At 61.5% G+C, this 19,864-nt stretch overlaps 1 protein-coding gene across 7 annotated transcripts in view; it reads left to right on the top strand.

Annotated features, from left to right (window-relative positions):
* PRIMA1 (proline rich membrane anchor 1) overlaps positions 1–19,864 on the top strand; it is a 37,132-nt gene that overhangs the window by 7,189 nt on the left and 10,079 nt on the right. For 5 of the 7 annotated variants that reach the window (XR_006739844.1, XM_036411617.2, XM_045571944.1 and 2 more), the window contains exons 3-4: positions 1,650–1,785; positions 15,991–16,120. Coding sequence is in view for 6 of the 7 variants with exons in the window: in XM_036411617.2 (XP_036267510.1) it covers positions 1,650–1,785; positions 15,991–16,120 (266 nt within the window). In the remaining variant the exon portion in view is untranslated. Of the gene's footprint in view, positions 1–1,649; positions 1,786–15,990; positions 16,121–18,965; positions 19,563–19,864 lie in introns of those variants that run through there. The other 2 variants (XM_036411620.2, XM_045571943.1) reach the window with 2 other exon arrangements.

Below are 19,864 nucleotides of genomic sequence, written 5' to 3'. Positions count from 1 at the left end.
GGAAATGGGGGTTCTGGGGTTCTGCTCAGAGGAATTCGCCACGGGCATGATTGATCATATTGATGTGGTGGGGGTGGGGGTGGGGTCCACCTCCGTTTTCCTTCACGCCTTTAAGTCCGCTTGTTCCCTGGGACGGGCCTCGTGGATGCTCGCACCCCACCGCAGGGAGGGCCTCGGGCGGTCAGTCTACGGCAGTGGTCAGCAAACTCATTAGTGAACAGGGCCAAATATCAAGAGTACAACGATTGACATTTCGTTTGAGAGCCAAGCTTTTTAAACTTAAACTTCTTCTGACGCCACTTCTTCAAAATAGACTCACTCAGGCCGTGGTATTTTGTGGAAGAGCCACACTCAAGGGGCCAAAGTGGCTCTCAAGCTGCAGTTTGCTGACCACGGGTCCCCGGCCTTCGTTAGAAGTGTCTCCTGAAAGCTAAACAAAGCACTCCTGCCTGGCTGCCCCTGCAGAGCCTCTGATTAACGGATCCTGGGGGAGGCTCAGGCGTGAGTGCTTTTTATCGCTGCCCGGAGGATCTGAGGTGCAGCCGGGGTTGGGAGCCGCTGGTCGACACAGCCCACTCCCACCACACTTCCTAGTGTACGGGCGAGGGTACTGACATCAAAAACACCAGACCGGGAGTCAAGAGGGGTGGATTCTGGTTCAGCTTTTTAATATTCATTCATTCATTTGTTCATTCATTCATTCATTCGCCAGATATTTATGAAATGGCGGGCATGCTTTAGCCAGGTTATGATAGTGAGAGACGAGGGCTGGCCCCCGCCCCATAGATCTAACGGTGTAGATGGACAGGAAGCAGGGATCACCCACATGTCTGCCCCCCAGAGCCGGAAGAGCCTGCTAAAAGGAGATCTGACCAGGGGAGGCGCTAGCCAAGCTGAGGAATAGGCCAGCGGGGGTGGGGTCGGGGTGGGGGTGGGGGGAGGGGGAGGGAAGGGGTGCGAGAACATGTGAGAAGGGAGGGGTGTGGCCAGGGCTCAGAGTGGAAGAAGGGTGCTGAGGGGGAGGCAGAACCCTGTGGCCCTGATGCCCTTGGCTGTGGGCAGGCAGGCATTTGGCATTTGGGGGGAGGAGGGGGGAGGGGTGTGAGTGGCCTGGGCGGGTTTGTTTCACACAAGATCCTTGGGCTCCCCTTGGTCATGTGGCCACCAGAGCAGACGCCGCCGGCCGAGGAAGGTGCCCCCTCAAGACGGAGGGCCTTGGCCTTGGCCGTCCAGAGGCGTCGGGGGCTGTGGCCGGAGAGGAAGGGACAGCTTGGCCCTTGTTCCGTTGCCAGAAGCCTGGGGAAGGGGCTGGGCCGCTCCCTGAGGGTGCAGAGTCCATATCCTGTGTCATCGGGCAGCCACTTCTCCTGGGCCCAGTGTCCTCATCTGTCTGAGGGGGAGAGTCTAGGAGTGGACCTTCACGTTCCTAACCACCCCTTCATAACATGGAAGCCACCCATGGCGGTCCCCTCGCCGGGCCCTGCCAGCCTCCCCCTGTTCTCTCTGAGCCAACCCCACGTCTGCCTGGGGGATCACCCCGGGGTCCAGCCTGGCAGGGGGGGGGGGGGGGGGGGGGGAGGGGGAGGGGGGGATTTCCGCTCCCTGAGGCCTCACTGTCTTCTCTCGGGCGCCCGTGCCCGTTTCTGCAGGTGACACAGGGCGAGCCCCAGAGGTCCTGCTCCAAGGTGACGGACAGCTGCCAACACATCTGCCAGTGCCGGCCCCCGCCCCTGCTGCCCCCGCCACCCCCGCCCCCACCGCCTCCCAGGCTCCTCTCCGCCCCAGGTAAGTCCAGGCCGGCGTGTGTCTGTCCGGTTCCTCCGTGTGTTCCCCGGGCAGGGAGGGCCCGGGAGCGTGGCAGAGGGCAGCCCGGCCTCCGGTAATTTTCCACCGGCCGAGCAGGAGGGCAGCCAAGGCCCAGCGTCTCCCTGCAGCCTGCGCTGCGCAGTGCCCGCAGAGCCATCCTGAGAGCGGGAGAAGGATGCGCCTCCACCGGTTAATCAGATAAAAGTCAGTCTCCATTTGCTGAGAGACGCGGCCGCAGGCCCAGGGCACCGGTTTGTGTACCCCCCACCCTCGCCCCCCCCAACGCACACGCTCCCGTTTTTCCACGTTAATTCTGGTTTAAGGAGGCACTTAGCGCAGAACCGGAGGGAAGGCTCCAGGAGCTAGGTGACCCCTGCCCCCGCCCCTCCCTCGCTGGCTCTGACTTCATCGGTGAACAATTTGACTTCCTGGTCACGCAAGCAGAGGAGGGTTAAGTTCCCGGCCTCCAGTCGCCAGTTGACAAGGTCTCTCTCTAGTTTGGATCGATCGCTCCCTCCCGTGGGCTGTAGAATGCCTGCGATCGTGTGTGGCTCGCTGTCGGTAAACACAAGATCATGCTTTAAATAGTCTTGGCGATGCGCTGCTCTCTGGTCATCTGTGAGGCCGGGTTCTCGGGGTGCAGGCGCTGATGCAATGTTCTGGGGGATCTTTGCCATCAAGGGCATTTCTGTGTTTTTGTCTGCTGGGCCCCTACCTGTCTCCATGCTCACCTGACACCTGTGGGGTTCTCAGCATCGCCCGAAGCATTTATTTTAAGTGCAGCTCAGGGTCCTAGCCAGTGGTTATAGTGTCGGGCCACAGACTAAAGGGTTGCAGGCTTGATCCCTGGCCCTGGTCAGTGCATATGCGTGAGGCAACCAATGGAGGTGTCTCTTTCACATCAGTGTTTTTCTCCCTGTGTTTCTCCTCCTCCCTTCCACTGTCTCTAAGAATCAGTAGGGGGCTGGGGGAGTGGAAATACCCTCCGGTGAGGAGAAACAAAACAAAAAAGGAAAGCTTCAGGGGCCCACTTCGCACCCACCAATCAGAGTCATTGGGGCGGGGCTTCAGGAAGCAGCGTGATAACATGTGCCAGAGTGGTTTGGCCCCGCTGCAGGAGTCTTGGGTCCCGGATGCTCCCTCCTCCTCTCCCCTGAAGGAATCCCTGAGCCTCTTGTGGGGCCCAGACTCAGGCGCCTGCCCTTGCCGACCACTCTGCTCCCTTCCTTTAGAATTTCCCTCCTCTGGCTGCTTGGGCTCCAGACCTGTGCTATCTGAAGGACCCACAGCCCCAGGTCAAGGCCCTTCCATCCATCTCACGGAAACCCTGTGCCGGGCACCGGGAGAGACCAAGCCGGTCTTCTGGGACCCCTCCGCTCCAGGGAGGCCCCCTGTCCGCCGCCTACTTATTGTGATGGTCACATCCGTTTATACAAGTGATCCTGGTCTTTCAATGACAGTCCTTATGGCAGCTTTTCTTTGTAAATTGATTTGCATAATCACAAAAGTGAGTCCATTTAAAGAAAAAAGGGCAGCCATCAGGAGGTATTTGGAAATGGTCAATGACATTTGGCAAACAAGTGACGCACAGCAGAGACCCATCTTGCAGCGGCCTGAGCAATACCAAAACCAGGGAGGGAGCCAGGCTGGTGCGGCTCAGTGGTTGAGCGTCGACCTATGGATCAGGAGGTCACGGTTCAATCCCTGGTCAGACACATGCCCTGGGCACACGTTCGATCCCTAGTAGGAGGTGTGCAGGAAGCGGCTGTTTCTCTCTCTCCCCCTCTCCCTCTCTGAATTCAACAAAAAATCTTTAAAAAAATGTGACATGGGCTCTTTAAGTGTTCATTGATGGAGTTTCTTTTGCCTAAGCAAGGCGGAGGAGCCACTATTCCATCCCCAGATAGAGGAGCGTCAGGGAATTTGTGAACATTTAAAACCACACCACCCTACACACACGCACACACACACACACACATACACACAAGCACACACACTCACACACACATGCACACACGCACAAACACACACACTCTTTGAACTTCCCTTTGCCTTTATAGCAGTCACCGCACCCATGCCCTATCTATCAATAATTAGTCACTTGCCTTATGCCTCGATCCTTTGCTAGAGGCAGACAACGGCCATGTGCCTGCTTGTCCGCTTAGAGCCCAGCCTGACATGTCAGGTGCTACTCACTCATCCCCTTTGCGAGGGTTTGTGACTGTCTCCCCTTGCCAGACACTGGCTGGGTTCTGGGAACGCCATGGGGATCAGGCCAGCCGGGTCCCTGCGGCCATGAGGTCGTAGCCGGCTCTGTGCGTGCACACACAGGGAGGGCGGGTAGGGGCTGGGGACAGAAGAACAGACCACAGACGTCACTGGGAGGACAGAAGGCAGTGTGTGCCACAGGGTAATGAAGTGATGGGATGTGACGGGGTAACTGCGGGGTCACCTGCACTGCATGGTGTGGGCACAGGAGATGACATGTCAGCTGAGCGCCGGCTGAAGGATGGAGTCTGGGGGAAGGTCGTGCTCAGCGGAGGGAGCAGCAAGTGCAAGTTTCTCAGGCAGGGGCGGGGTGCGTGAGGGCTGGCTGCAGGGTGAGGGAAGGCAGAGGCCAGACCGTGCGGGCTCGGGGCCCTGGAGGCTGGGGAAGGGGCTGGGCTTGCTCTTTAGCTACAAGGAGAGACCCCTGGAGGGTTCTGAGCAGGGGAGTGGTGTGGCCTCATTGACACTCTGCAGAGGCTGAAGCTTGGGTCCGGGAGAAACAATGATGGAGGAGCCTGGATGTGGCCTGGGTGGGGTGAGGGGGAGGCAGTCACGGCGAGCCCTGGTCCGGTCTGAGAGGCTGGGGGTGGAGTAATGGGACGCTGATGGCTGTGGTGGGTGGGGAACAAGCAGACGTCACTCCCTCTTGGTCCTCGGGATGCTTGTGAGCTCGCCAATGGGCTAATGCAGACCGGGGGGGGGGGGGGGGGGGGGGGGGACACCCCGGATGGGGTTAGCAGCAGCTCAGTGTCCCCCCGAGTGTGATAGTGGCTACCATTTTGTCAGACACAATCTCTGGGACTTTAGGAAGGTCTGATTTTTTTCTGGGTTGTGACGAGTTTGGAGAAAGCAGAAGACTGTCATGCCTGATGGGTGCAGCGGGTGAGGCTGCCCCTGGGGACCCGCCTTCTCCTCGGGGCGCCAGGCTCCTCGGGAAAGAGGGTGAACCCCACAGCTCCGTCTTTGCCCAGAGGGAGCCGTGTGGGCATCTAACACGGGCCATGTCACGCTGACTATCTCTTGCTCCGTGAGCCGTGTACGTGCTGAGTTGGTCCTCAATGTTGCCATGGATTGGGGATCTCTGATGTCCATCATGTGCGGGAGGCAGGACTCCTGTCCTGTCATCTGGAGCCGCTTGCCTGGTCTGCGGTAGGAGGGCCGGGAGGTCGGGCCTGGCTCTGGCTCTGGCTCTGGCTCTGGCTCTGGCTCTGGCTCTGGCTCTTGCCAGCTGCGTGCTGGCCACTCTCGCTCTCGGAATGTTCTTGTTCTTGTCTGCGCGTGAGCGGCGAGGTTCCGTCCTCCAGAGGCGGTTGTGAGTGCCAAAAAGACAGGTGAGGGCCTAGCCCAGCTCCCAGTTCCTCCCCACCCTCTGGTCAGCATGACCTTGGCTTGAATGGACCTCTTCCCCCAGCTGGCCTCAGCTCTCCCGTCCATAACGCGGGCCGGCTCCGCCTGAGTCCCACGCCCGCCGAGCCCCGGCCCTGGGGGCACAGCTCTCGCCCCTGGACTGGAGCGTCGGACATCATAGGCATTTTAATCGCTGCTGGCTTTCTTTCAAAAAGCGATTTTATTATTTTTTAAGCACTGTCTTTCCCTTCCCCAGTTCAATAAATGGAATTGTTTGTCTCCCACTTAAATGCTTGTATCCAGCACATAAAAGATTATGGATTTATGTGGACTTTAATCCACTCAGAAAACCTTTACCCATTGATTGATTGAACGAGCCTTTGCCGAGTGTGTGCCCTGCCATCATGGGGGCTTCCCCCTCTAACACCCACCCATGCTGGGCCGTGGCCCACCCTGGCCTCAGAGAGCGGTCACAGCCCCGCCCTCAGGGACCCTGAGCCCTGGGTGCACGGAGGCACCACCCAAGAGCTTTAGAAACGATGCCCCTCCTTTGCGGTAGGAAGGCCAGGAGGTCGGGCCTGGCTCTGGCTCTGGCTCTGGCTCTGGCTCTTGCCAGCTGCGTGCTGGCCACTCTCGCTCTCGCTCTCTGATTTTTTACAGAGAAGAGAGAGAAACATCAATCAGCTGCCTCCTGAACACCCCCTACTGGGGATGTGCCCGCAACTAAGGTACATGCCCTTGACCGGAATCGAACCCGGGACCCTTGAGTCCACAGGCCGACACTCTATCCACTGAGCCAAACCAGTTAGGGATACTTTTAGAGATTTTTTTTAAAACTGTTTCTCTGAGTTTCTCCCCATTGTGTTCCTTTCATCCCCCCCCCCCCGCCCCCCAATGAACTGGTGCTCCCACCAAGACGGAGCCGGTGCCCGAAGTGCCCAGCTCACCTCAGAGACTTGGAGGCTTGCAGGACTCGGTGCAGAGGGGTCGGTCCCCGGAACCCTACGCCAGTGTTTTTCAACCTTTTTTGGGCAAAGGCACACTTGTTTCATGAAAAAAATCACGAGGCACACCACCATTAGAAAATGTTAAAAAATTTAACTCTGTGCCTATATTGACTATATATAAAGTAATTCTCTTGAATAGGAATCAAATAAACACAAAGAAAGTATTTTATAATTACTTTATTATGAAATATTAAGTAAACAAAATAGTGAAAAATTATAAAATTCTTGTCTTGTCTGCACCTACGGCACACCAGGCAACATCTCGCGGCACACTAGTGTGCCGCGGAACAGCGGTTGAAAAACGCTGCCCTACGCCATGGCCTGGGAGCCAAGCCCCCCTCCCTGGGGCCCCACCGCGGGCCGGCACCCCGCACTCGCTCGCAGGCAGAAACACACCAAGGGTTTTCATCTCGGAGGCCATGCCGCCCTATGACCAGCCAAGCAGTTCATCTCCTCATTCAGCTGGAAGACGCCCTCTGCGCCCACTAAAGCCGGTGGGATCAGCTGCTCTGACCTTCCCCCAGGTTCCCGGAGGCCGGACGAGCTTTAAGTGCTGCTGTCTCAGAGGTGCAGGCCTTGAGTCAGACGACTAGTAATTCCTTTCTTGCTTGTTTTGTTTTTTTAAACACACATCGCACAATCTAACCACCTCCCCCTGGGGCGTTACCCCACTGGCGCTGGCCGTTCGGTCCGGCCCAGAGAGCGTCCTTCAAGGGTTGGAACCGGCGTGGTCAAAGCGGGAGCCCACGCTGTGGTCAGAAACCGGGTTCTGCCCCGGCCGGAGGCCCAGGTGGCTGCAGTGTCATCCGGGACACCGAAAGGGTGTGTGTTTGATCCCTGGCCGCGGCTCACGCCCAGGATTCAGGCTCCATCTGGCCGTGGCGCCTACCGGAGGCTCGGGAAGAGCCTGTCCTTGGGCCTCCCGCCCGGGAGGGATGGCGGGGCTCTGCCAGGCGGGTCAGGGAGGGGCGTCCCTGGGTTTATGACCTTCCTCCCACCGGAGAGAAGCAGGGCAACACGAGCCACGCCTGCCCCGCCCCCCAGCTTCTGTGCCCCCCTTGCCAGCAGTCAGAGGAGGCCAAAGGCCCTCCGGCGTGCCCTGCCCCTCCGGCGTGAATGGGCTCCTTGTGGTCCTGTTTACAACGAGCTGGGCTGTGGGTGGCAAGGCCCATTGGCCCTGCGTTGGCAGAGGGGACCGTGGGTGCCTTGGAACACAATGCCTTCTCCTCTTCTCGGCCCCGGTCTCGGCCAGTTCCGCTGGCGGCCTCCGAGCAGCCGGGGTCACCGTGGAGGCGGTTGGCTTGGAGACTTCGGTTCCAGCTGGACGGCCATCAGCTCCGCTCCTCCCGCTGGCTGGGATGGTGGGGCGCACTCGGGGAGGCCATGCCAGGTCTGCGCCGTTGGCCCTGCCCGCGTTGGAGGCCTCTGTCTCTGCACCAAGTGGCGGAGCCAGGGAAGGGCCCTGGGCCACTTCCTGCTCTTCACCCAGGAGATTCTGTTCCCCAGGGACCCTTTGGTCAGCACAGTTGGGAGGGGTGCTCTAGGCATCCAAGGGGTAGAGGTTGGGGGTGCCCAGGACACCGTCCCTCTCCCACCCCCCCACCTCAGCAAAGAATGATCCAGCCCAAAATGTCAACAGTGCCGGCCCAGGAAGCCTGCTGTAGGCCGAGGTCACGACCCCTGCTGGCAGGGTGGTGTTTGAGGCCCAGATTCCTGAAGTGCTTACAGGAGGAGACGGAAGGGTCTCCGGTGCAATGCCAGAAGCCAGGGTGTGTGGCCTCGATCTTGAGACTGAGCTGCTTGTCCAGAAAGAAAAGGAAGTTCCCAGGCCGGGCTGGCTGCCCGCCCTTGCCTTCTGCCTAGTCTCGCATGCCCATCCTTCGGACAGAGAGGTCCGTGGGGAGTGGAGGCAGGGTGCTCGTGGGGCCCGGGCCGGCCCCGTTTTGCGCCCGTGGGGCAGCTGGCATCACAGAGGAGGGAGCCACAGAGCAGCCTTCTGCACGGTCACCGTCTCGAAGGCGAAGTGACCACTTTTTAGGTCACAGGTGTCCGCTCAGGAAGCCGTGTGGCTATTGAAAGAGTGAGTGTGTTGCCTGGCCGGCGTGGCTCAGGGGTTGAGCATCGAGCTTTGAACCTGGAGGTCTCCACTGGTGCAGTTTCTGGGCAGGGCACATGCCAGGGTTGCGAGCTCAGTCCCCAGTGTTAGGGCGTACAGGAGGGAGCTGATCAGTGATTCTCATCATTGATGTTTCTCTCTCCCTCTCCCTCTCCCTTCCTCTCTGAAAATAATTTTTTTAAAAAAGTGAGTGTGTATGCCAAGGGTGGGCATTGGAAATACCTCAGCTCAGCAGAGACCTGAGCAGTTGGGTCCTGCCCTGCACTCCTCCCTCTTCCTCCCTCCCACTCCCTTTCTGTCCCAGAAGCCCCAGCAGTGGCGGCCGAAGCCTCGCATCTCAGCTCCGATCCCGTCACTCTCCGAGCAGCTCTGTGACGTCGCCTCTTCGGCCTTAGGGGCCCTCAGAGTCCTCACCTGTAAAATGGCACAATAATTCCTGCCTGGTCCGTCCCAGGGAGAGGGGATATGAGAATGACATTGAAAACCTACAGGGGGAAGTATTATGAAAGCAGCACGGTGGGCATATGAGTGGCTCTTCCTTTGCCGCCTGGGGGCTGAGTCTCCCTTTCGGGGAAGGAAAGCGGAGCGTGTCCCCTCGCCTTCGCCTGGACCAGCCCCAGGGGCCTCGCTGTGACGCCGATGGTCTGTATCCGTGCCGTCCAGCGTGGCAGCCGCCGGCTGCATGTGGCTACCTCGCCCTTAACGCAGGGCTGGTGCAGCTGAGGAGCGGGACTGCTCATGTACCTTGGTGTTAACCATTCTACACGCACGTGGTCCCGGGTGGGGTTAGCCGAGTGCCGTCTGGGCCGCTGTGTGGGGCTGGTTGCTTTTTTCTCCTCCGGGCGACGGCTTTGCTCCAGAGCCACCGGCATTCCAGGCTCCTTTCTTTTTTGTCTGGAACAGACCGAGGAGCGGCGGTTTGCTCAGCTGTGTTTCCATCCCTCTGCGGTCACAGCCCGGCCTTCACTCACTCTCAGCTCCAGCCCACGGGCCCTTTCCCCCGGGGCCGCGGGCTCTGGCCGGGGAAGCAGCGAAGGGCGGCCCGGGAGGAGCCCGTGGGGCAGCGGGGAGGAGATTTCATCTCCTCGGAAGGCAGGCCAGCATCTCCCAGCGCCTCGTGACCGCGTGTCTAAGGCTGCTGGCTGGAGCCTGTCCTCGGAGATGGAGAGGATAAAGGACATGTTTCCAGGGGGGCGAGGGAGGAGGCCAGCGGGAGCGTAACCTCAGGCCGGAGCCGGAGCCGGGGCCAGAGCCGGAGCCGCTCTGGAAGGGACGCTGGAGGTCAGTGTGCTCCATCCCGTCATCACCCGCCAGCAGCAGGGGGCTCGGCAGGCTCCCCTGGCAGCGGGCGGTCACTGGTAAGGACGCCGGGTTGTGGGGTGTAAATTCTCTCTGCTTTGGGTTTCGGCGCCCCAGGAGCTCTGGGACAGCCTTCCAAAGAAGGGCCCCCAGGAAAGTCGGGGATAGCGTACGTCCCCCGCACCCAGCACACGTGGGAGGCAGCTTCCACCCTGTCGCCTGCGCGCACCACCTCCCCCCCCCACCCCACCGCTGCAGCAGCTGATGTTCGAACACTAAGCAAAAACCCCCAGAAGCACCCAGAGGGGACGGTGGGAGTGGGGAGGGGCTGGTGGCTCCCTTGGGTGCTTGGAACCACAGAGAAGGAATGGCACCGAGCTCCTGGCACGGAGCAGAGCCAGCCATCAGATCAGGAGCCGGAGTCTCAGAACCTGGCCCCACAGTGGCGGCTGTCCCTGCCCTGGGCATCAGCCCTAAATCTGCCCAAATCCCATTGCTCTACTCCAGGGCACAAACCTGCCTTTGGAAGACAGTTATCGTGGCAACCCCACCTTTATTATTATTATTATTATTATTATTATTATTATTATTATTAATGCTTTGAGTTTTGAGCAAGAGGGAGAGGGTGAAGGAGAGGAAGGGAGAAACATCGATGAGAGAAACATCGATCGGCTGCCTCACACCCTACCACCAGGATTCAAGCTCACAACCTGGGTGACCTCTGGGTACATGGGACAAAGCTCGGCCAACTGAGCGACACTGGCCAGGACAAAGCCATCCTTTCTGGGCTGCCTGCAGCCGGGCCGCAGGAGGACAGCGGACACATTCCCGGGGGAGATGCTCCCCACCAGCCTTCCAGGGGATGTCCTCAGCCCGCGGACTGATGGGGAGCTGCATTTCAGGGCGCTGTCTGGGGTCACTTAGGGGCGGGGTGTGTGTGTGGGGGGGGGGGGGGGCGCGTTAGGGCCAACATGTGGGTCTGCTGCCCTCTGTGCCTTTGCTGTCTCACCACATTGTCACTGTCAAACACTCCGGGGGAAGCGCCCTGGGCCTCCTGCCTAGAGACCTCCCAGCAGGGCATTGGCGTGACCCTGGGAGCTCAGGGCCGTTCGGAAAGTAAGATGGGAAGAGTGGAGCGTTCCCTTGCGAAGTAAAATCCTGGGAGAGGCCAAAACCGGTGTGGCTCAGTGGATAGAGCATCGACCTGCGGGCTGAAAGGTCCCAGGTTCGATTCTGGTCAAGGGCATGCACATTGGTTGCGGGCACATCCCCAGCTGGTCGATGTTTCTCTCTCATTGATGTTTCTAGCTTTCTATCCCTCTCCCTTCCTCTCTGTAAAAAAAATCAATAAAATATATTGAAAAGAAAAACCTGGGATAGAATTCAGGCTACTTGCTTAATCTTACCTAAGAGCCTCAGGTAAAGACACCTGTCAGGTAGAGGTAGACAGGCTTTTCCTGTGAAAGGAAACTTGGTAGGTTTTGCCGGCCACACCGTCTCCATCTCATCTACTCAACTCGGGCTCTAGCATCCATGATGATAGGCAAACACAATGCCTGTCTTTGTTCCAATAAAACTTTATTTACAACAAGAGGACCGGCTTTGGCCTGTGGGCACTGGTCTGGGCGACCCTAACCCTCCTCAGAACGGTGACAGCTGTTCAGACAGAGTCTGTTCCACCCGACGGGCACTCCACTATGAGGTGCCCTCTGGAAGGGGAGAGGGTGACCCCGTGTCAGCCAGGTGGCGTGCTGTGCCGGGCACAGGACATCGGGGGCATTTTCCTGCCCCAAGGTCCTGAGCCTCTCGCAGGCAAAGACGAGCTCACCGTTCTCAGTCAGCTCCCGTTGGCTCCCCGTGCGGGGCGTTAGGACGTGTTGTACCTCAGCACGGGCACAGGTTAGGGTCCCCAGGGGCAGGAATCACAGCGTGCACCCTCTAGTGGCCACCGAGTCCGTGTCCGCCCCCACGGGCTGCAGGCGTCACCAGGGCAGAGTGTTCTGTCCACTGTCATTTCCCCGGAACCTGCCCGGCACGTGGAGGGCTCTTCACAGCGTGTGCTGAGTGAGCGGAGGGATTAGCGCTAGAAGGACGAGGAGCCGGGGCAACGAGGGGGCTCTGAGGTCACGCACCGCTTTCCCGGAGTGGCACCCGTCGTTTCTTCTTTTTAATGTATTTTATTGATTTTTTTTTTTACAGAGAGGAAGGGAGAGGTATAGAGAGTTAGAAACATCGATGAGAAACATCAGTCACCTGCCTCCTGCACACCCCCTCCTGGGGAGGTGCCCGCAACCAAGGTACATGCCCTTGACTGGAATCGAACCTGGGACCTTCCAGTCTGCAGGCCAACGCTCTATCCACTGAGCCACACTGGTTAGGGTCCCCGTCGCTTGTTGACAGCGCTGCCTGTGCTGTCCCAAGGCTGGTGAGCTCAGCCTGTGGGCCGCAGTGAGTCCGGGTGGGAACAGGCGGCGGACCAGGGGAGGGAGCAGGGCTGGGGGAACGCGGCCTGGCCTCGAGGAGCCCCCGGGACTCATCCCGCCAGGCAGGCCTGCCCGCCTCGCCTCTGCCCGGCCTCCACCTCCTCGCTCCCTGGCACCGGGCACAGCCTGCTGCCCTGCCCCGGAGACTTCAGCCCGATTCATAAATTCCTTCCTCGTCGGGCACAGGAACGAGGAGACGCTATTAATAATGCAGGGGCTGTTTAATGCCCTGCTAGGAGCCGGCCTGAGAACAGTCCTTGGTGACACTGCCACCCTGCCACCGCGCTGGGCTCTGTGCCCAGGACGCCGGGAGATAAATAAATCAGAGCGTGAGTGTCCGGAGCCGGGCCCCGGCGGGGGTCACAGAGGCAGGAGCCGGAGCCACCTCAGCAGGGAGGCCCGGGTTCCAGCTGGGGGAGCAGAGGAGCTCGGGGTGCCAGCTGCCTGTGCCCCCTTCCTTCCCCACTAGCCCAGCGGACCTTTCCAGCTGAGCCCTAGTACCACCTCCTTCTCCCTCAGGCTTGGGTGCTCAGGGTGATGGTGCTCAGGGTGACGGGTGCTCGGGGTGATGGTGCTCAGGGTGACTGGGTGCTCAGGGTGATGGGTGCTTGGGGTGATGGTGCTCAGGGTGACTGGGTGCTCAGGGTGACGGGTGCTCGGGGTGACGGGTGCTCAGGGTGATGGTGCTCAGGGTGACGGGTGCTCGGGGTGATGGTGCTCAGGGTGACGGGTGCTCAGCGAGGGCTGAGGTGTCTGCGGGAGCTCTCTGGCCGGCCTGTCCATCTCGCACCTGCCCAAGCAGGAGGCTCTGACGCTTTCCTGCTCACCGCGGGGGGACTGAGATGAGATGGTTTCAGAGGGTCAGAATCTGGGCTTTAACTGCAGGTCCTGATTCAGAGCCGGTGTGGGCAGCGCCGTGCTGAGCTGGGAGGCACCCCAGGGCGGAGGGGGTGACCGTGATAACTGGGGGAACCTGTGCAGGCCTGGGAGAGGGGGCGGGGCGGCGAGAAAGGGCAGGTGGAGGGGGGCAGAGAGCGCAGCCATTGGGCTTGGCCTCTGGGAGCCGGAGCTGGGCTTGCCCGCCGGCTGGGGCCTGAGCCTGAGAGGAGGGGGCGGGGAGGACCTCGCTCACTGATGGGCTTTCTGACCAGGTGGCTGTGAGGGATGCTCACACCCGCCCGGGTAGGGGCTGAGGGAAGCGGAGGGCAGGGGGTGTCTGGGGCCAGTGGTACTGCGGGGCAAGGGCCCTGGGCGACTCTGCCTGTGAAGCCAACACGGTGCCCGCTGGCTGGCCTTGCAGTCCGGCCCTCTGGATCCCAGGACAGTCGTGGGGCACACTCAGGGCTGCCTCTGGCAGAGCCCCTCGCCGGAGACGGGCCAAGGCCCTCGCACTTTCACAGCCCGCAGCCCCTCAGCCCCCGCAGCCCCTCAGCCCCTCAGCCCCTCAGCCCCTCAGCCCCCGCAGCCCCTCAGCCCCTCAGCCCCTCAGCCCCTCAGCCCGCAGCCCCTGCAGCCCCTCAGCCCCGCTGACAGGCCGGGGCGGGGGGGCTCAGCCCCTCAGCCCGCTGACAGGCCGGGGGGGGGGGGCTCAGCCCCTCAGCCCGCTGACAGGCCGGGGGGCGGGTGGCTCAGACCCCGCAGCCCCTCAGCCCCTCAGCCCCTCAGCCCCTGCAGCCCCTCAGCCCTGCTGACAGGCCGGGGGGGGGGGGGGGGTGGCGCTCAGCCCCGCAGCCTCTCAGCCCCTCAGCCCCTCAGCCCCTGCAGCCCCTCAGCCCCTCAGCCCCGCTGACAGGCCGGGGGGGCTCCTGCGCCACGTCCCGGGGGACCGTGGGCAAGAGGCAGGTGGCCCCCAGAGCAGGCCACGCACACCCTGCCTCCCCGGTGCACTGCTCCCCAGAGCCCTGGCTGAAGGCCAGGGACCCCCCCCCCCCTTAGACGGCCGTGTCCAACCTGCTTCCCTCCTGCAGGGTGGAGAGGGAGTGCCCCTTGCTTTAGGAAAAGGCAGGCACCTCTCCCCGCACCCCACACCCCACCCCACACCCCCAGAGCGCTGCCCCCTCTTTCTGCCCAGGCGGGCAGGGAATCCGTGCTTCAGCCACCGCTGCTGGGCAGCAGGGATTCCTCCTGCGGGCGGGCACCCTGGCCTGGGGAGGCGTCAGGAAGACGTACGAAGGAGGGGGTGGGGGTCTCGGTGCTGCACCCAGACTCCCGTGGGCAGAGCAGGGGTGCAGCCCGCCCCCACGCTGAGGTGGGGCTGCCCAGTTTTCGCCTAAAGGGGACCTCTGTCTCCCTGGAGGGGCCGCGTCTGCTCCGTGCCTGTGGCTTTAACGCCGCGCCCACACCGGGCACCTCGGGGAGCCCCCACGGAGCCGGCCCCGGGGAGGGAGAGGCCCTGGCACCGGCTTCCTCCAGGGTGCCCGGTGCCGCGAATGGACAGCAGGGCCTCAGTGGGCCCTTGTGCTGGGAGACAATGGGTGCTGTGTGGGGGCGGGGCGGGAGGGAGGAGGCTGTGGGCCCTCCCCCAACACTGCCACCACCTCCTCCTCCTCCTGGACTGGGCTGGGGGCCCCCGAGGCAGTCACAGGGGCGCCCAGCCCCTGGGGGAGCCTCCGAGAACCCTTGTGCTTGTACCTGGAGGCAGTACAGGGGGCAGGGCGGAGGGATGGGGGCCCAGGTCCCCCCTCCTCCGAGCCCCAGAGTCCTCCTTTGTCCGCGGGGCCTGGGAAACCGCCTCCGCACCCAGGGCTCCAGCGGAGCGCCCGGCCCCGCAGGGTCTCAGGCGGCCCCGCTGGGAAGTGCTCCCCACACTCCAGCGCCCTGTCAGCGCCACGTGCCCTGGGGCCCGAGTGGGCAAGTGGCCGAGGGAAGGGGGGACAGGTTCACCTCGTGGGCTGAGTGGTGACCAGGGGGCCCTGCAGCCCCCGGTGTCAGATGCTTTGTCAGTGATCAGCGCCCCGTGCACGCTGAGACCACGTGGACCAAATCCTAGCAGGGGGAGAGCTTGCCCCTCTCAAGAAACAAGCTTCAGGGCTGATGTGGATGCTCCAGCTGGTGTGGCTCAGTGGCTGAGCATCAACCTGTGAACCAGGAGGTCACGGTTGGATTCCCGGTCAGGGCACATGCCCAGGTTGCAGGCTCGATCCCCAGTGGGGGGCATGCAGGAGGCAGCTGATCAACGATTCTCTCTCACCATTGAGGTTTCTATCTCTCTCTCCCTTCCTCTCTGAAATCAATAAAAATGTATCTAAAGGAAAGAACGGATGTTGATGACCCTCCCTTTCTCTCCTTCCTCCCAGGGTCCCCCGTGCGCCCTGCCTCCCGCCCCCCCCCCCCTCGGAGGAAGCGGATTTAATGCCTCCACTGAGAGCAGGAGATGTTCTGTTATTTTTCATGGGAAATTAGACCTGACCCTGCTGTCAGTTAGCTCATGCAGGGAGGATGGATGGCCCGGGGCGTGCTGCTTAACCCCTGCTGGGATAAGGCCGCCTGGCTGGGGGCCAGCGGTGATGTCACCTGCTCCGGAGTGGGGGTGGGGCTGGGGGCAGGACAGGCCCGAGAGCCTCCTCTGGGTGATGGATGGCAGCGAGGCCCCCCGGGGTGTCGCCGTGATGGCGGCCAGGCCCTGCTCATCCGGGGAGATTCAGGCTGCCCCCGTCTCTTTCAGCTCCCAGCTCCACCGCTTGCCCGGCCGAGGAGAGCTGGTGGTCCGGGCTGGTGATCGTCATCGCCGTGGGCTGTGCCTCCCTGCTGTTCCTCACTGTGCTGGTGGTCATTTGTTACAAAGCCTTCAAGCGGTGAGTGTCCGCCGGCTCGGGCCTGAGGGCGCCCCAGCGGGAGTTTGCTGGGGGCTGGGCCCAGGGGACCCAGCCTCACGAGGGGCAGGCCATGTCCGGGCATCTGCCTCCCAGCCAGACCCCCCTTCTGTCCCCAACGCTCATGCTTCAAGGCACTTCCCCCCCCAAATCAATAAATAGATAAAATAACAAGGTTGTAACCTCAGCCAAGCACTGGCTCATCTTCACCAACAGTCTCTCGGGCCACCTCACTGCGTCTTTCCCCTGCCCGTCCATTTTACAGAGGAGGAGACTGAGGCCCAGAGGTGTGAAGGGAACTGCCCAGGGTGGTACAACCCGGGAGCCGAGGAGTCAGGCTTTGCTCCCAGCACCACGTGATTCCCAAGGCAGCCCTGCCCGCAGCTCCGTGTCAGTGTTACTGTTGAGTTCCACTCTGGTGTTGGGCTGAGAACAGACCTCGCTCTCCCTGTCTGTCCTTCCTCCAGGGGGCCCGGAGAAGGGGTGTGGTCTGTGCCTTCTGAAGCCAGAAAACTGGTGGACAGAAAGGCCCCGAGACCCTGTAATTCAGGGCCAGGCCAGGCCTCAGAAATCAAGGTAGAAGTGTTGGAGTCTCCCAGGGACGAGGTCAGCCCGATTCCCAGTGTCTGTGGGCGCCTACTGTATGCACAGGCCGTGTAGATACAGAGACAGAGAAGACAGGGCTGGGCCCACGGGCGGATGCAGGAATGTTTGTTAGGAGGCGGGTGGGATGGATGGTCCCTGCAGCCTGTTGTGGGCCGAGGGAGGCGGTTAACTCTGATCAGGATGATAGCACATCTGGGCTGAGAGCCCACCACCCTGGGCTGAGGACTGCCAGCAGCAGACAGGGGAGGTGCTCCGGACAGAGATACCGTGTGAGCAGAAGCACCGGGCACCAGGAAGCCCCTGGGACACGGGATGGGTGGCGCTGGTCCCACCAGGCTGGGCACCTTGCCCGGGACTTGGTGGGCGCTGGGAGCTATCGAAGGGTCTTGAGGAATTGTGTGCAAGATCCCCCCGGGGCACTGCCAGGGGTGGGGCCCTCACTCCATCAGAGACCCGTTCCCAGGCTCCTGGCCCTCGGAGACAGACAGCAGCACCTTATTAAAAAGCCCAGCTCTTCCAGACGTCACAGTCACGGGCTCGCTGTCATCCCCAAACGTCTGAGGAGACGTGCTGCTTCCAGGGGAGAAGGTGAGGCGGACAAACCCACATTAACATCTGACTGGCAGTGCCAGGCAGCGGCAGCATGCAGGCTGTGCTTCAGCAGGGCTGGATCTCCCAGGAAGGCCTGTGGGGGCGCCACCCCTCCCCCCAGAACAGCTAGAGAGGCCTCCTGTCACTCTGTCTTACTCTGCGGGCTCTGAGCTCTTGGTTCCAGGGTCTGTTAGCGGCTTGGAAAGACAAGGAGCCCACCCAGAGGATCCCTTCCAGGGGCTTCCACCAGATGAGGTGGGCGGGGCTTCCTCCAGACTGTGGGCGGGGCTTCCTCTAGATGAGGTGGGCGGGGCTCAAAGATCCTTGGAGCCAAGGAAGCTGGTGAAGCATCCAGACCAGCAGCAGTGGGTTAGCACAGCCAGGATCAGGGCCAGGGAAGGTGCCAGGGGAACAACTGAGCGGGATTGGAGCTGCCAGAGTTGCAGCCCCAAAACAGGAAAGGAGGGGGAGGAAATGCCTCGACCTCTCTCCCGCGCTCTGGTCTCCTGAGGGTGACCCCCACTGGCAAACAAAAGAAACGGGGGGATCCCGGGAGACGCAGTCCTCAGCATCCCAGAGCTCCCCGCTCCCAGGCCTTGCCTCCGCTGACCACCCATGGCACGGGCCTCACCTCCTGCCATCGATCGCCATGAAGCCACCTGACAGCCATTTCCTCCTGATTTACAAGGCGTTGGCCGCAGGACACTTGGCTGGTCCCGCAGACGTTAACGGCAGGCCGTCAGCACACGGGCTGCGCCCCGGGAGTTAGCGCGCGGCGCGCTGCCTGCACATGGCTGGGCTCCGGCGCTCCTCGGCTCCTCGTGGGTGAGCCACTGCCGTGCTTTGGAATGCCCACGTCTCTCTGATGATACCCGGTGCCATGGACAGCCCCGGGCTTCTCCGTGAGCCATTGCTGGTATTAATGGAGCACCTACTGTGTGCGGGGGACTAGACGAGGTGTCAGGGTGAAGAGATAAATGAGACTGAGCCGCTGCCCATCCCCACCACCCCCCAGCGGAGAAAGCAGATCACACACACACACACACACACACACCAGCACGATAATAAATGAGGCTCTAAAAACCCATGGATTCTACAAAGAGAGGGGGAAATCTCAGAGCAATGGGGGGAGAGCAAACGGGGTGGAAATGGGGTTGCTTGGCCCGCCCACAGTCAGGGGTGCTCTTGAGGGGGCTTTCTGGTTGGAGAGAGAGGTGAGGGCTTGTACGTCCACTCCCCCTGCTAATCTAACAGCCAGCGGGGCCCTTCCGTGGGGGTGGGAGACAGGAGCAAGCCAGCTGGCCGCCTGCCCTCTCAGGCTCCTCAGAGCTGCTCTTTGCCTCCAGCCTCCCCAGCAGAGCAGCAGACGGAGGGTGGGGAAGTCAGCGGGGCCAAAGAGGGGCGCCCGGGTCCTGCCCCGTTTTGCCCCTCCCCTCTCCCCCATGCTGGTGGAGGCAGCGTCTGCAGAGGCCCAGATGCCGGCAGTTGGCGGCGGAGCCGTCACCTCAGCCCTCCATGCCGAGGACGCGGGGTGCTGCTGCTTCCAGGCCGGGGCGCAGGAAAGTGGGGGGCCCGCCCTTTGACGTCACGAGGCCGAGGAGAAGCTCACCGCCCTCTCTCTCGGTTTTAGGAGCCAGGCCGGGTAGGCGGCCTGCACCCGGCCGAGGTGCCCTCCTCTGGTTGTTGGGAGCGGCCTTGGCTGGCACCGGGCGCCGCGGAGCCAGGTCTAGCCTATGGAGCCCGGCGGGGCGCACGTTAGGTAGGAAGGCTGTGCAGGCAGGACCGCGGGAGCCGCCCTGAGAGCTAACACACTTACGGAGACCTACTGTGTGCCAGCGGCTCCTCCCGGAGCATAACCACATTAACGTGTTCATCCTCCCAGCGAGCCTACGAAGCAGGCACCATCCCAGTGCCCGTTTCATAGACCAGGAAACTGAGGCCTAAAGAGGTTCAGTGACTTGCCCATGGAAGGACACATGGGGGGGGGGGGGTGTCGAGGCAGAGCCTCCTCCTGCTGCAGGAACAACTCCAGCATCCACGGGGCTCCAGGGAGGCCCAGAAAGCCTCCGGGAGGGGCCGGGCAGAGCGGGGAGCAGAGTGGCTGCGGCTGAGGAGGGAGCAGACCCAGCCCGCTTCTCCGAGGGCCCCGGGCAGCCGCTCTCTCCTTCGTATGCTCAGCTCCTGGATGCCCCTGGGGGTGGGGTGGGGAGCAGAGGGGGGCTGCACCAGCCAGAGGTGCCCTTTTTTCTGTTCAACTAGAGCAGTGGTCGGCAAACTCATGAGTCCACAGAGCCAAATATCAACAGGACAACGATTGAAATTTCTTTGGAGAGCCAAATCTTTTAAACTCAAACTTCTTCTAACACCACTTCCTCAAAATAGACTCTCGCAGGCCATGGTGTTTTGTGGAAGAGTCACACTCAAGGGGCCAAAGAGCCACATGTGGCTCTCGAGCCGCAGTTTGCCGACCACGGTGCTAGGGTAAAGCAAAACGAGACGGGCTTCCTGGAGGCCTCGGAGAATTCTGGA

This window comes from Pipistrellus kuhlii, unplaced genomic scaffold (assembly GCF_014108245.1).
Source record: "Pipistrellus kuhlii isolate mPipKuh1 unplaced genomic scaffold, mPipKuh1.p scaffold_m20_p_41, whole genome shotgun sequence".
Classification (NCBI taxonomy): Eukaryota; Metazoa; Chordata; class Mammalia; order Chiroptera; family Vespertilionidae; genus Pipistrellus; species Pipistrellus kuhlii.
Note: the sequence above shows the minus strand (reverse complement) of the source record. Positions and strands in the feature narration are given on the sequence as shown.